The 15,370-nt window shown below is 38.3% G+C and overlaps 1 protein-coding gene across 6 annotated transcripts in view; it reads right to left on the minus strand.

Annotated features, from left to right (window-relative positions):
- The window catches only part of LOC149316002 (plasma membrane calcium-transporting ATPase 4-like), a 207,562-nt gene that overhangs the window by 11,705 nt on the left and 180,487 nt on the right, over positions 1-15,370 (minus strand). For 3 of the 6 annotated variants that reach the window (XM_089514603.1, XM_089514601.1, XM_089514602.1), the window contains one exon: positions 13,044-13,226. In XM_089514603.1, coding sequence (XP_089370729.1) covers positions 13,044-13,226 — 183 coding nt within the window. Of the gene's footprint in view, positions 1-7,987; positions 8,178-13,043; positions 13,227-15,370 lie in introns of all 6 variants that reach the window. The other 3 variants (XM_089514605.1, XM_089514604.1, XM_089514606.1) reach the window with 2 other exon arrangements.

Genomic DNA, 15,370 nt, shown 5'->3' on the forward strand with positions numbered 1-15,370 from the left:
GCATGGTGGAGAAAAGTGAGAAATGGGCAGCCTGAATTTTTAAAGATCCATAGGAAACTAGGCCATTATGCACATGGCTCTTGAGAAACAATAATATATGCAGCTTCATAGATGTTTGGCAGCAAAGTGCCAAAGCTCTGCCTTCTTTGGCTGTTTTGAAAATCCCAGATGTGAACTTAAGAATATTTTTTTTGCTTCAACCCTTGCATCAATCACAGTTTGCTCGGTCATGTGTAGATAAAATGCACATCAATTTTCATAACAAGGAAGCACTGTGGACACAGAAGTTGAGACATCTTCTCTTTTAAAGCATACTACTGAAAAAGTCACACTCACCCAGACAAAGCAACATAACAAACATGAAAGTGTGATAAAAGCTTGCTATTCGCAAGCCTTATTATATATACCTTAAATATAGATAATGATATCAGGTTTTCACTGACATTTGGTATGCAATGTCAAATTCACAAAAACACACTCCAACAGCAAATTAAAATCACAATGTAAATTGGGAAAATTCTCTATCCCTGCTTTTATATCCAATGTCCAATACAGTGGCAGCAGTACTCCAATGCCATTACTGGTAATCATGTTTGTCATTCCTCCAATTCTCATGAGAGGGTCTCCAATCACAGAAATCTTCCAAACTTGGTAGCAAAAACAAAACTGCATAGCACTCTTAATCACTTATGAAAATGTAGTAAATAATTGTATGTCTATAAATACATATGTTAAGTCCTACACATTATTTTGGAAGTAGCTTTATCCTGGTTGTATTTATGGGGGTCTTGAGCAGCATTGATGTAATGGACCATATACTATAAATAGAACTAAATGATAACTGGATAGCTGAAATATAAGTCACTGCTTCTACTCTGCAACTGGTGTTGAGAAGAGACAGCTGCTAATGGAGATGCAGTGAATGGAAAAACATCTACCTCTTACTCTGCTTACCGCTTTCCTTCTGCAACTCCCCTGCTAATCGGCCAATATTAAAGATTGCTGTACTACACAGAAAAAAAAGGCAGGGGCCAGGGTTTCATTATACATGACATCTGGGAACATAGTTCTGACCCCAGATATAAGAAACAACCAAAAGCGCTAGAAGAACCCAGATGTTTCCAATCCCCAGAACCCTGGACCTTTCATTTAACACTATCTCTTCTTTTCCCCTCCTCCCGGAGGGTGTCTGGAATACTCTTCCAATAACTCCCAACTCTAAAAAAAAGTATGCAAAAGCAATGGAATTCTGGGAAGATGAAAGATGGACTAACAATGACCTTCAGACCCTTCACAGTGGGGGGGAGGATAAGAGGGGTATTAAACCTTGTCATCCACTAAGGTTCTAATCCAGATCATGACTTTCCCAATACTTGTACTCTGCAATCACTTTAATGATGCTCCTTTTGCAAATTTACTGGCACAGAGTTCCAATACTATTTTCGCACTACAGTTGGGATCGAAGAATTAAAGCACTGCACACCGCATCAGAAGTGTGGCCACAGTATGAGTTAGAGGGTTAAAGAGCCCGATTCCACATCAGTGCTAGGGTCCCAATCCAATGAGTTTTCCTACAGTTACTTTTGGTTGGGAAAAATTAAGATGCAGCTGCATTAATATGTACTTTTCTATATACAAAGGGATTTTGTAGATCTTTGAGAGTAACTGAAAAAACAAATTTTGTAGCACAAGCTTTCGTAGACTCAGTCTACTTCATCATATTTAATAGAACAGTTTTCTGTTCATTTTACAATATTACCATATATACAGTGGACCCTTGCCTTACGTGGGGGATTTGTTCCGGACCCCCCTGCGTAAGGCAAATTCCGCTTATGCTGGAGCCCCATTCACTTGAATAGGGCTCGCACACACACCATGGACGCGCCCCCCATTCATCTGAATGGGATGCACCTCCTCTTGCGCCCCATGCGCTCCCCCCAGCTTGAGCGCGTAAGCCACGTATAGCACGCCCACGTATAATGCGGGCACATTGTACTTCTATATATACTTGACCTCATGTATAAGTTGAGGGAAGATTTTAGGGCCGACATAATGGATTTTGACATGACCTGTGGATAAGTTGAGAACAAAACCTAGGGGCATCTAACAAAAGATCTAAAGAAGAAAACAGCACCACCCTCCTTCCTTCTCTGTCTCTGGACCTTTCCCGATCACCTAGCACCACTTCCCTAGTGCTGGAGAAGGTTTTAACATCGGACTGAGTATTTGCTGGGGAGAGAGAACCAGAGGAGGATGGGGAGAGATGCTTTCAACAGCGGATTGAAAAGGTAACTACCTCTTTCACTCACACACACCTGTCTGGCAGCTCTTTCAAAAATCACTGCTGAGGTACATGGAGTAGTGCTTCTTTCAGGACCTTTCTAAACAGTATTACTGTACTGACCCATATATAAACCGAACCAGGATTTTAGGGTCAATTTTTGGCCATAAATTTCTCGACTTATAATCAAATATATACACTATATGATAAATCATACGAGGGAGGCAGATGATAACAACAATTGCTGGGCAGGACAATGACAGTGGTAAAACATTTCTGGAATGGACCCATCCTTTAGAAACAAAAAGTATTTTGCTGGTAAACTGTTTATTTCTGCATCCAGCTGAATTTCTCTTATATTGAAAAGATATTTTCAGAATACATCACTGTGATGTCATGGACCTCTTAAAATAAAAGATTGTTTTACCTATTAAAATAATTTGGGTTTTTAATGTATTAGATATTATAGTAATAAGGTTAGGAGCTGGTGGGGGTGAGTGAGTGAATGGAATGTTGTTATTATTATATTTATTTCTATATTCTCAGATTAGGACTCAAAGCATCATACAATGATTAAAAACCATTGTTTAAAATCCACAAAATACAAAAATTAAAACTCAATTAAACAATCAGAAAAAAAATATTAAAACCCAGTTAAAACATCTGTCATTAAAACACACAAGATGAATGTTCAGATTAAGCAAGAGGAATGTTAGAAAGGATTTGCTTAAGGCTGGTGGTTGACAGTAGGAGTTGAGAGAGATTGGTGTAGCATGGGGTGAATAAGGAGGGTTAGGGTTAGGTTAGTCAGGTTTAGGAATTAATGAGTGGGGTTTAAGAATCTGAGTTAATAGTTTTTGAAGAACAATGTGAGTGAGAGTGAAATATTTGATTTAAATGTGTTATATCAGGAGCCTCACAACCACATTTTTATGACTGAGTGAAAAAACAGATGGATGATCACAAAGTTAAATTGATCTAAATTGCAGCAACTTAAATGAAATTAACCTAGATATAAACAGAAATGAATGATTTAATCTGTTCTATATATTGTATATTTTATGTTAAAAATGTTTTATATTTTATGTTATAGTTTTCTGTTCTATTTCTATGAAGAAGAGACAAATATTTCAAATAATAGTCTGATTCGTTTCATTTTTCAAACACATTACTATCCAGTGACAGCTGGCGGCTCCCATGTCAGTGTGGCAGTGATGGTATGCTGGTTTTTAGTCAGAAGTCTATGCAAGCTGCTGAATGTTATTCCCAAAACTAGTTTCAGCACCTTGGTCAGCTCCTCCAGGACAACCATTTTCATTTCAATTGATTTTAGCCAAGTCTACTGACCAAAGGTTAGTTGACCCAGCAGAAACCTCTATCAGGTGCGGGGGGGCGGGGGGGCGGTGGCAGGTTCTTTAGGCACACATCTCTCCCCTTTAATTCATCTAAAATCTGTTCTTAATGGGAACCTTCAAGACAAATGGGAAATGGCAAGCGAGAGGAAAATTTGCTCCTGGGTTTGTTTTTCCTCAGTCACATGACAAATGGAATACCATTCCAACTGTCTTTCAAGGAAAACTAGCTAGATACTAGCTGAAATATACCTGATGCCACTTTTTTTTATTAAACTCAAAAGGGCCCATGAGTCTCTCATTTGCTACTCATACTTCCTTTTTTGGCCTCAAGAATCTTATTAGCAGTATAATAGACAGTCTCCTTCATTTCCTGCCCTTTTAAAAACTCAAGAATCTTAGCAGCACTACCGCTCCCATCTTTCTGCCTTTTTTCTTGTTCTAGCAGTAACAGTGCCTCACAGTATCTTATCCTGTTTTCTAGCTGAATTGCACCTGATGCTGCCCAGGTCTGTAGTTAATACTCCCAGAGGGATCCATGGAGTGTACTGTTTTTCCACCTATTTTGTTTGGAATTTCAACTGGAAGCTGGCTGCTGCAACATGGGTAACAACCAAAAACATCATCAAATTTTGAACCATCTATGATGACATTTCAATGAATTAGGAATACCACAGTCATGCAAATATTCTCTTTCATTATGTTATATCTTTTTTTTAAAAAAAAACAACCCAAGGAAGAATATGAAATAATAAATAACAAAAACAGTATCTGTACACTGCTGTACAAATATTCTCTTTCATTATTACAAAGTGATTCTGTAATGATAAGAATAGCAAGGAAGAACAAGCTTCCTAAAAATGACAACTTGTCTTCACTATGGATCTGCTTTTGCATGGATGGAGCAAAATGTTAAATAGTGGCCTCCAGCAGATCAGGGTGAGCAGTACTCACCCACCCCCACAAAAATGCCCCCAAATGTCCCCAGGGATGTGGACAGCATTCTTGCTATGTTCTCTCCAGGGCCATTTAAGGCCAAGAGAGGTCACTTTTCCAAGAAGGAACCCATAAGTCATATGGTCTCTTTGGAGTCAAAAAGTGTGTGTGTGTGTGTGTGTGTGTGTTGAAAATGCTTCCACCTTCTTCATTTATTTTTCACACTAAGGGGGGCTATGTACCCCCAAACTGTACTCCCTCTCCTGCTTTAGATACTTTGGATAGGCTCAATTAGAATAACGTTGTATAATCATGACTATAAATTGTATTGTTTCAGCCAACGATGGGGAACCTTTGTCTCTCCAAAGGCTTTAGAGTTTGTCTCCTCTAGCCATGTTGGTTATGGCTTCTGAGAATTGACATTCAAAATATCTGGAGAATCAAAAATGAAAACCTGTTGTTTTAGGGCATATCCTCCATTCATACAGAGGAAGTAACAGGCCCATGAGAAACAAAATGTACATCTAGAACACACCCCACAAGCCTCTACAACATGCAGGTGTTCTGTAGTAAATCCTTCATTATACCAATAACATTTATTTATTAAAATATTTATATCCACCTTTGATTACGTTTCTGGAAACAAAATCCTGTACTTTGTCACATATGTATTCATGTGATTTATGGTCAAAAGAAAACAAATGTGTAACCCAAGCCAAAATGCTCAGCTCCACATCCAAGGTCTGGTTTATTAATAAATAGGATGAAGATACGTTTTTACCATTTCTTCTTGATGGAATGGAATAGGACATACTGAACATTTGATAGACCTTAATTCCTTTAGAATCTTACCTCATCCTTTATACAATCACCTAGAAAACATTATTTAATAGTAATGTCTACAATTAGCAAGTGATATGGCTATGGTTAGCCAGTATCAAATTAAACAATCCTGCTTTGATATGGACTTAATGTATGAATTCTTACTTTTCCAATGAACCAGCCCTCACAAACATAGCATTTGGGACTGGTGAATCTTTAAACACTGTAGAACTTTCCGCCAAGTATTAAGAGAAAAGAGATAAAGAGTATCAGAGAGGTAGCTTGATAGAACAGCAGAAAATAAATAGAAAACTACAAAAGTAGTCGAAAAAGGCACAAGCATAGTTTTTTATGCAGTTACAGAATGGGAAACCATATCACCCACAGAAATAAGCTGATTTCTTCTTTTTGCTACCAAACCAACTTCAATTGCATAAAACAATAACAACAAATAAATTGGGCTCTTGCTATCTGCTGGGGTTTGGTTCCAGGACCTCCTGTGGATCCCAAAATCTGTGGATGCTCAAGTCCTATTATATACAATGGCATAGTAAAATGGTGTCCAATACATAAAATGGCAAAATGAAAGTGGATGCTTAAATCCATGAATAAAAAAATTCTGTTGATATGGAGGGCTGACTGTAATTGTAGTCTTATATGCCATACAAAAATTCAGTGTTTTGATCCCTTGGCTGAATGTGATGCATAAAATTTGCCTCTATCTATCTATTTTTCTATCTACCTATCTAGTGATTTACAATGATTCAGACAGGGAAGTAAACATCATAGCTGTACTCTTTCAGAAACTCTGGCACATATACTGTATATACTCGACTATAAGTCGACCTCATGTATAAGTCAAGAGAGGTTTTGGGAGCCAGGATTATGGATTTTGCTATGATCTGTGGATAAGTCAAGGGTAAAACTTAGGGGTATATAACAAAGGATCTAAAGGATGAAGCAAAGCAAAATAATGTCAAAGAACTTACAAAATTCTAGCAGACATAACTCTTTGTGCTTACTCTTAAGGCTGGATGGATAAGAGACTAGAGGGATTTAGTGCTTCCAGTACAGATTACACTCTTGCTTTTCACCTGGGGATGGTTCATTATTTAAAATAAGAGTTAAAGTACAATACTTACATTGACCCATGGATAAGTCGACTTAAGTTTTTGGGGTCAATTTTTTGACCTAAATTTCTAGACTTATACATGAGTATATACAGTACATTTAAAATATGCCAGCATTGGCTAAGGCCAATATATGGATTGTCAAGAAAACTGACCTCCTTGAAATACTGGTCACAAAGAAAAGAGATTAAGATGCTAACATAAATCTATAATGCTGGACACCGTTAAATAAATACTCTTAGCTTCTTAAAAACAAACAACTAATAAAATGCATGCCTCTAGATGCAAAGACTTCCACCTTATTGGATGGGTCAAATTTTTACACCTGCCATACATATGCCTGCATATGTAGGAACCCAACTTCTAATCAGCTGAGCTACCAAAGTCTATGTACACAGATGAACTCTACTACTAGGCAGAAGCAGAAAGAAGAGTCACTAAAGCCATAGAATCAAGCAAGGCCTGAGAAGCTGAAAATACACGGAGGCCTGGGAGTAAGGAACCATTTAAAATAGCCACTGTGATTCTCTAAAATAAAAAGCTTTCAATTTCACTATACAGCTTGTAAAGTTTAGTGAAAAGGTATTTCTCCCTGGATTACAAGAGCATCGCTCTCTGCATTGTGACAAATATCATTTTAAATTTGCAATTTATTTTATTAGAACTGAGATACTTGTCTAGAAGGGAAACTAGGTTATTACTATTAGAGTGTTCCAGTATGTATTATCACAAACAAGATTTTCCCACACTGTCCTTGATGGACAACATGCAGAATCCTGAAACTAAAAGTGCTGAGATGGTTTTTTCCTAACTTGAATCAGTCAGCACAATCAAAAATCCTTTCTGAAAATGTTATTGACAAAACCTGGTATGACACACATTTACTCTAAAATAAATTTCACTCAGTTCAATCTGGGTTTACTGCCAAATAAACAATGCCTTCTAGAGTTCTGCAAATGAAAAAACTAACTTCCAATAAAACTAGAAGAGCTGGCAATTTTGGCCAAAGTAAGAGATTACTGCTGAAAACCTGGACTTTGGACAGAGCCTTTTTCACATCTCTATATTAACATGTGACTGTTAGCCCTATCACTGCCCCCTTCCCACTTCTTTCCTTCTAAGAAGAGCATCCAAAAGCTTAGTGCTCCTGCACGTATATGGGGATCGTAATTCAGTCCTGCAAGGAGAAAAAGTTGCAATAGTGGAGAAGAATCAGAAAAAGACCAAGGAAGAATTTAAACATAAAGTTGAAGAAGCAAGAGCTTTTTTTAAAAGGTTGTACGCACACATCCACACATATGCACAGATATGTATTCCCCTGTACTTCCTCCCAATTCTCAAGACAAGAAACCATGAATCAAGTTATGGGTTAAAAGAAAAGGGAAAGAGAACAGGTTTGGTTAGGTCTGTGCGAGTGCCCTTTGGTGGTTATTAGGAAGTCATGCATTGAATAGACTATCACTCACTGCCCGCAGGAGGAGATGCAGCAGCAGCAGCAGCAGAAGTGGTGGGAGTGGAATTGACGGAGGAAAGAGCTACATGGGTTGGGCTAGAAACATTTTTTACATCGTGGTGTTGGCTCACGATGGAAGGCTGTCTCCTGAGGGCTCCCTGTAAAGAGGAGGCGCCGGTCTGGAATGTGTAAACTACGTCCATCTGCAAAGAATCAGAAAGTGAGAAAGCTTTGTCCCACAATCAGGAGAGGAAAACGAATTAGGAACATGGAAGGGGAGGCTGGGAAGACAAAGGATACAGGTACAAACAATAAGGAACAAGAGTGAAAGCAATAGAGGAAAAACCCAGTAATCCCCATACACAGTTTCAGCAGTTAATCCAAAGGTAGAGTCATTAAGCAAAGAGATTATATATATAGCCTTTCACATCTCTTCTCCAATTAATTGTATGTTTATGTTTTGAGGTGTAGCCACAAGTTAGATGCAGACACAAGGAATAAAACCTTTTGGGCCTCTTTTTTGTTTGTTTATTTCTTGAAAAGTAGCATGGGGTCAACTGATGGCAGAGAAGCTGCAGGAAGGATTGGAGGTGTTTAATTGCTACTTTCCCCTTTCTATTTGTGTACTGTTCTGTTTGCTGACTTCAGTGTTATTTTTCCTCTGATTTCTATGAGCAGTTCTATAAACCCTTTGATGGTGCAGTTTAAATGATCCATGGCATTTATGAAATATTTGTCTATAAAGCGCAGAGAGGCCCTAAGACTATAAAACATGTAGTGTGACAGAGCAAATAGTGGGAATCCAGTGTAAAAGCATTCTGAAAGCACAGTGAGGAAACTCAGCTCATGTACATGCAAGTCAAAGTCTGAGTGATCCAAGAGTGCAGTCTTCAGTGAGGCAAACAGTGTGTTTGTTCTTATATGGATGGCACCAAGACACACTACAGACCAAGGACAGGGAATTCTAACAGTAGTGGAATCTACAAAGCTAATCTTCAAGGACCAGATAATGAATAACATCAGGTCATTTGTTTTGACTATTAGAAAACAAGTAAAACAAAACAAAACAAAAACAAGGTAGAAGTCATTGCAACAGCAGTTGGTCAATCAGAAAGTGCACAGCAGCATGCAGAGGTATCAGAATTGTAGACAGTTTTTACCTTACTGTCAGTTTTTGTAAAGGTCAGGCAGAGAAAAGCTGTTGCGTTGGCACAGCATCCTGCTTCTTTAACTACCAGCAAGTCATTGCATTTCAGTTGGAAAGTCCTCTTACAAAGAAAGGAAGGACAGAGGCTATCTTATCAGGATGACAACTGCTGCACTTAAGTCATGCAAGCAGGGGGAAAAAACCCTGTAGTTCTCCTGAAGGAAAATAGACATAGGGCATTCTAGAAAATCTGCAGTTCTGGGACGTTTGATTTCCAGGTTCAAGACTGATTTGCTTAAATCCACATTACACACTGCACATTAAAAAACATACTACCAAGTTATGCTATGTCTACACAGTATTTGCTGGAGCAGACAGCACCATTTATTCAGTGAGCATGCAAAAATTTCCATTGTGTAGTTGTTCTTTCACAAACTGGACATGGCCACCTATTCCTCTTCCTACTGATTTGAAGAAGCAACTTAAGAATCAGAGTAATTTTACAAACATCACAATATGTCTGCTCATACCTACTACTCTTTGCCATTCCTGAAATATAAAGAAGAGCACTGCTGGCTATGAACAATTTCCCCTACAAAGCCTTTGCAGTGGCTCACTTAAGAAAACATATACAGTCATTTCTCCAAGTGATGCACACCTCTGACCTCGACAATTTGTATATGTATATGTATCCCAGAACCCAAAACAACCTGCCACAGTGGCACATTACAGGTAGTGTGCGACATGCAACAGTGACACTGTCTGGCTAACCAGAGCTTAATAAAACGATATTGCTGCTTTAGACTGAAAGCTGACATGCAACCTTTGGCAGCCTCAGTGGGTGAGTAAGAGTCTTTGCTTGCATCCTTTGCATTAAACCTATCTAAGTCTATCCCTTTTCCTCCTTTTGGCCATGCACAGTATAGCTATACTCAAGTTGACATAGATTACAATTTCCACATGTAATATATAGCTTGTGTTTAATTTTCATGCAAATGTTCATCCAAGACCATTTCCTTGCTTTCAGGGCCTCTCATGGAGGTTGACACTTGAACTAAAACAATGGCTAATATCTGTGATGTTTACCTGAGAGTAGAAAAAGGCACACATATAAAATCATGACATAGTACTACATTAGGCTTTCCATCATAATTTAAACTGTGCTCTTCAAACTGGTCCCAGCTTTCAGTGTATCACTGCCATCTAACTTTGCTGGTTGTTAGGGTCACATCACATGCTGGAAATGCAGCATAACATTCCCTAATCAAGTGACCTCCCGATGGGTTGGGCTACAGATATTAATCTTTGTCCTATAAGAATGCAAGGAATTGAAGTCCAATACCATCTGTAAAGCGTAAGGTTGAGAGGCTGATATAATTCCAACACGTTCTTGGTAGACAAAATCAAGAAAATAGGTATTTTTTAAAATGTAGAACTTGAGAGGATGCAAAGTAAAGCCAGTGCAGATAGACAGTCTGCAATTTCAAAGAGCAATCAAGACAGTCTCTCAGTCTCTCTCTCTCTCTCTGTATGCTGGGAAGACTGGTATCACAGTGTACCGCTATATTTATTTACTCCTCCCCTTAGCATGGAGTTAGTTTGGAATTAAATGACTGTAATCCCAAGTAGAAATGTCTGTTGTTTTTTTTAAAGTGAAAAACTTTTTGTAGGTTTTATACAACAAAGGGAATAAAACTGTCCAGGAAAATGTTAATGATGATCTTGGAAATACAGTTTGATCCTCGTATCCACAGGACCAATAACCGTGGTTTCACTAACCCTTGTCAGAAAATAAAGCTTTCTCTAGGAATCTGGAGGTCTTCTGGCAGGACTCTATGGTTAACGTCCACCAGACATTGACCGTGAAGTCATGCTGGAGGAGTCATGCTATAGAGACCACCTCTGTTGGTATGTGGAGGTCCTCCAGCATGACACTATGGTCAATTTCCATCAGAAATATAGAGCTTGCTATTATTCACAATTTTCACTATCCATGGTAAGTTTGGGAACGTATTTCCCCACGAAGATGGGGACCACACTGTACCAGATGCCATCAGTGGTTAAGGAGATCCCAGCAGTAAAGTCTAATAATTTATTGCAAACTTCTAAGAATAAAAAAGAAAGATAAACAGCTATGGATCAAGTTATCTGAAAGCTGACTTGTACTTCAGTATGTTTGTCCAGGACATAAAATTGTCCACAGAGATTTTATGTGGATTCCAGTAACAGTTATTAGGCTGGTAGTCACAAGAATAGGGCAGAGTACATATGCTATAACGGGAAGTACACATGCCTTAATATCTGTCTGTTTTTAAATAGGTCTTAAAAGACCTGAATGTTCCAGTCAGCTTTTAAATGAATGGATAATTTGATAATAAATTGAATTTTTCCTTTATGTTTTCACTATACCTCATAGTTTGGCAAGCATCATAAGAAGATTAGTTTCAGGGATAGAATATCAAATCTCAGAATCACTGTATAATACTCTTTTGGCTTGTGCTCTGTTGAATTTCAGTTGTAAAGGGCCCAATAAGAGAACCCACCAAAAATGAAGAACAAGTCCTGTCACTGATCTACTAAGTTTTCTTACATTGTTCCTAAAAGAACCAAGCTACAATCCAAACAATTTAGAAAGTTGGTAGTTGTGCTTGTGTCATATACAGATGAATGATTTACAACTTTTCAAATACAAAAGCTGATCTGTGGCTGTTCTTGTTGCATCCAGTTTCAGGTCAGAGAACATTACTAACCTGATAAGAATTTAGGGCTACCACAAAAACTACTGCAAGCTTGCCAGGTTGGCATTTGTCAAAACACATTTTATTACCTATGGAGTAAAAGGTTATATAACTAGGAAAAATTAGAATTTTGTAATAACATGATACTTATATCCATAACCATAATTAACTGACATAATACCCACACTCCTCTGTAAATTCAAGATGATGTTGCTTTCATCTGAGTTATTCAAGATATCACACTCCTTACCTTCCACTCTGCTCCCATTACGTAAACATCATCGATCTGCAACGGGAGCCTCCAGGTGGGATCGCGGATGGCACAACGCTTCCGTTTTCATCATGGAAGCGTTACCGTAAATGTTTTTAAAAGGGCCCTTTTAAAATAACGATTTAATCCGTTATTTAAAAAGGGCCCTTTTTAAAACGCCTACTATAATGCTTCCATGATGAAAATGGAAGCGTTGCGCCATCCGCAATCCCACCAGGAGGCTCCCATCGCAGATTGGTGACGTTTACGCGACGGGAGCAGAGCGGAAGGTAAGGAGTGTGATAAACTTGTAAGTCTTTCCTGAGAAAACTGAATTAATTTGTACCATTTGAAATATTTGTTAGAAGGCTTGCCTGCACGCTGGTTCTTCTGTAGGTAGAAAATTGCTATTTTGGGAGACTACTCCCTTTTGACCATAACATACAGTGCCAAACAACTTCCCTTAATCCTCAAAATATTCTTCTTCCCTTTGAGATATCCTCCATGAGGAACATTATAATCCAGGTTAAATGTTAAAGGCCATGTCAGTGGGGCAAGGATCTCCATAAGGATTCTAGGCCAAAGCAACTGGGTTTATTCTTTCTAGCCTATTCCTTTGTGTCCTAATGACCTTGAAGCAAACCATGTAAACCTAAGCACTTTCAAACACTGATCAGGAAAAAAAAAATCACCATCTAATATTGTTTGGAAGACACAAGGGGAGAATTTTAGCATCAAATAAGTCTCCCTCCCCACCTTTTGCTGTGCATAAGAAGTAAGGATATTAAATTAAGAAACAAACAGGCAGTATGAATGTCATATTCCAGAAGTCCTAACTATACTGGGATATGCCCTCACAAGTCCAAGGGCTAACACTGTCAACAGCTAACATGGCAGTTGAAAATCCATAGGAGAGAAGAAATCAGCAGTGTACCTGAGTTTGTATTCTGTTGAGGCCTCGGAACCACAGAATCTGTCCCCGTCGAAGTTCCATTTCAGCATGGTCAATTTCATCTACACCCTCAGCCAACTCTTCATCTGCCATATCCTCTTTGGTAATGCCATGCCCTGCTTCCTTCAGGAATTTCAGTTGACTGGTTGGGACAGTGCAGATCAACTACAGAGACACGAGACACCCAAAGTTAACTTCTCTTTGCTGTAGCTCGCATGATTTTGCTTCTCAGTTTGATCATAAATTTTGTCACCGCCACCATCCCAACAGTCTTTCTGTGCATTTAGACCATGCTATCCTAGCAGTGTTAACAGCATAATGCCTCTATTTATTTATCAAAAAAATGGCTCATTCTTTGGATTCTTTTTTATATTTTATCATGCTTTAGACCCTCAGTGACAAAAGAAGATTTGATTTAATCAAACAAATAAATCTGGATTTAAATCAAATAGCTATGTGATTTATATGGGTTCTCTGTGTGTTTTCATTTTAATTATTTAAAACATAGGCTTAAATCAAGATTCTTTTAAATCATCAATTTTAGTAGAAGTGCATTATTGTGTAATATAACCCTAACACATATTAGAGATGAAGATACAAACTGTGAATTGTTTTTCTGGTTTTCAGGAGCCTTGGTGGCGCAGAGAATAAGTGCCTGTACTGCAGCCACTCACTCAAAGCCATAAGGTTCCGAGTTCAATACTAGCGAAAGGGCTCAAGCTCAACTCAGGCTTGCATCCTTCCAAGGTCGCTAAAATGAGTACACAGATTGTTGGGGGCAATTAGCTTACAGTTGTAAACCACTTAGACACTGTTAGTTCAGTATGAAGCAGTATATAAATGAAGCTGTTTGTTTTGGGTTCCCCCCCCCCCCAATGTACCACAATGTAAGATTCCTTTTATTCATACAGATGTCTCCTCCTCATTCAGATCTACTCAATCTCCCTACGTTCTCTGTTCACTGCCCTTCTCTATCTTAGAGACAGGTAAAACTCTGTGTGTGTGTGCATGCATGCAAGAAAGTGAATGTACACTGGCTTTGTTTACACTACCTGCAGAAAGTTCTCTTCCATCTCCATAAAATGCTGTTAGCATATTCACACAACACAATGACAAGTTGCGTAATAAGTACTTGTTATATATTTGACCTAGATCCCTTTTTTATTTATTGCTTGTCCACATGCACATCTATGTCTATAATAAATTCTATTTTCCAAAGAAGAGAGAAATAAGGAACTGAGCTGAAGAACAATTATGGCTGCTTGAGAGAATGAGATGGTAAAAATGTGAAATGGTTGAAAGGGGAAAAATAATAAAGTAGAATTGTCTTTCTCCTTATTATGCAGCAACATGTGATTCCATAGAATTAGAGATCCTAATGAAGTTAATCTATTTTCATTGCTGGTTAGTTAACTCATTACTACAGAGATTCCCAAAGTTTTTGCTCAGGCCATATTTTTTATGTGAACCACTAACTCATAAATTCAAACACAGGGATCTACTTTTTATTCTGCTCTAAATATTGTGATATGATTCTTAGTTCAAAATACAAAAATGTATATAAATAAATGTGCATTTTATGCAGAAACAAACTGTAGTGGTGTGTGTACATGTGTGATTTTTAAAAAAAAATAATTTGCAGATTCATTGAGAAATGGGACAAAATTACTTATGAGTGAGTACATGCTACACTACAGGACATAATCAAACTGATCGCTACTCTTACTTGACTCCCATGCCTAGTTAATTAAATAACCTGACAGCATAGAACTAACTTTTGATAGAATGCCCAGGTTTCGACTACTCTAGCTTAGATGCAAGTCTATTTCCTTGGAGATGATATTCGTTTACTCTTTTGACATAGCTGCTGGACTCCTGTTGGTGATATATAGCAGGAGCAACCTCCTGTTACATCTATGTATAAGCTTTATAGGTCATTATGCCAGGAGGTATCCCATGACTCTTTGCATAATGATTCCCTCCCTCTCACCTGCAACTGACCCTGTCTATACCAAGAAATCTTCCCATGGGTTATTAATGGCTGGGGGAGTCCTTGGATATTCAGGCAGTGCCCAGCTATGGTTCTGTAGCTGAGAGAAGCTCTAGGATCCTCCTTTTGGATCTCAGTGTACACACATTTTTTGTTTTATTTTGCTTTGTTTTATTAGATATCTGGGAGGATGGAGTTTTAAGTCTTCTCCCAGTTTCTAACCACAGCCAGACACTTCTCTCCCTGGGCATTAATTAATAGGCAGTAGGAGTGCTCTCTGGTATGGAAAAGGTTGGTTGTGCTAGGGCAGAAGGGAAAA

This window comes from Sceloporus occidentalis, unplaced genomic scaffold, assembly GCF_023333645.1.
Source record: "Sceloporus occidentalis isolate IW3139 unplaced genomic scaffold, rSceOcc1.0.p SCAF_3, whole genome shotgun sequence".
Lineage (NCBI taxonomy): Eukaryota > Metazoa > Chordata > Lepidosauria > Squamata > Phrynosomatidae > Sceloporus > Sceloporus occidentalis.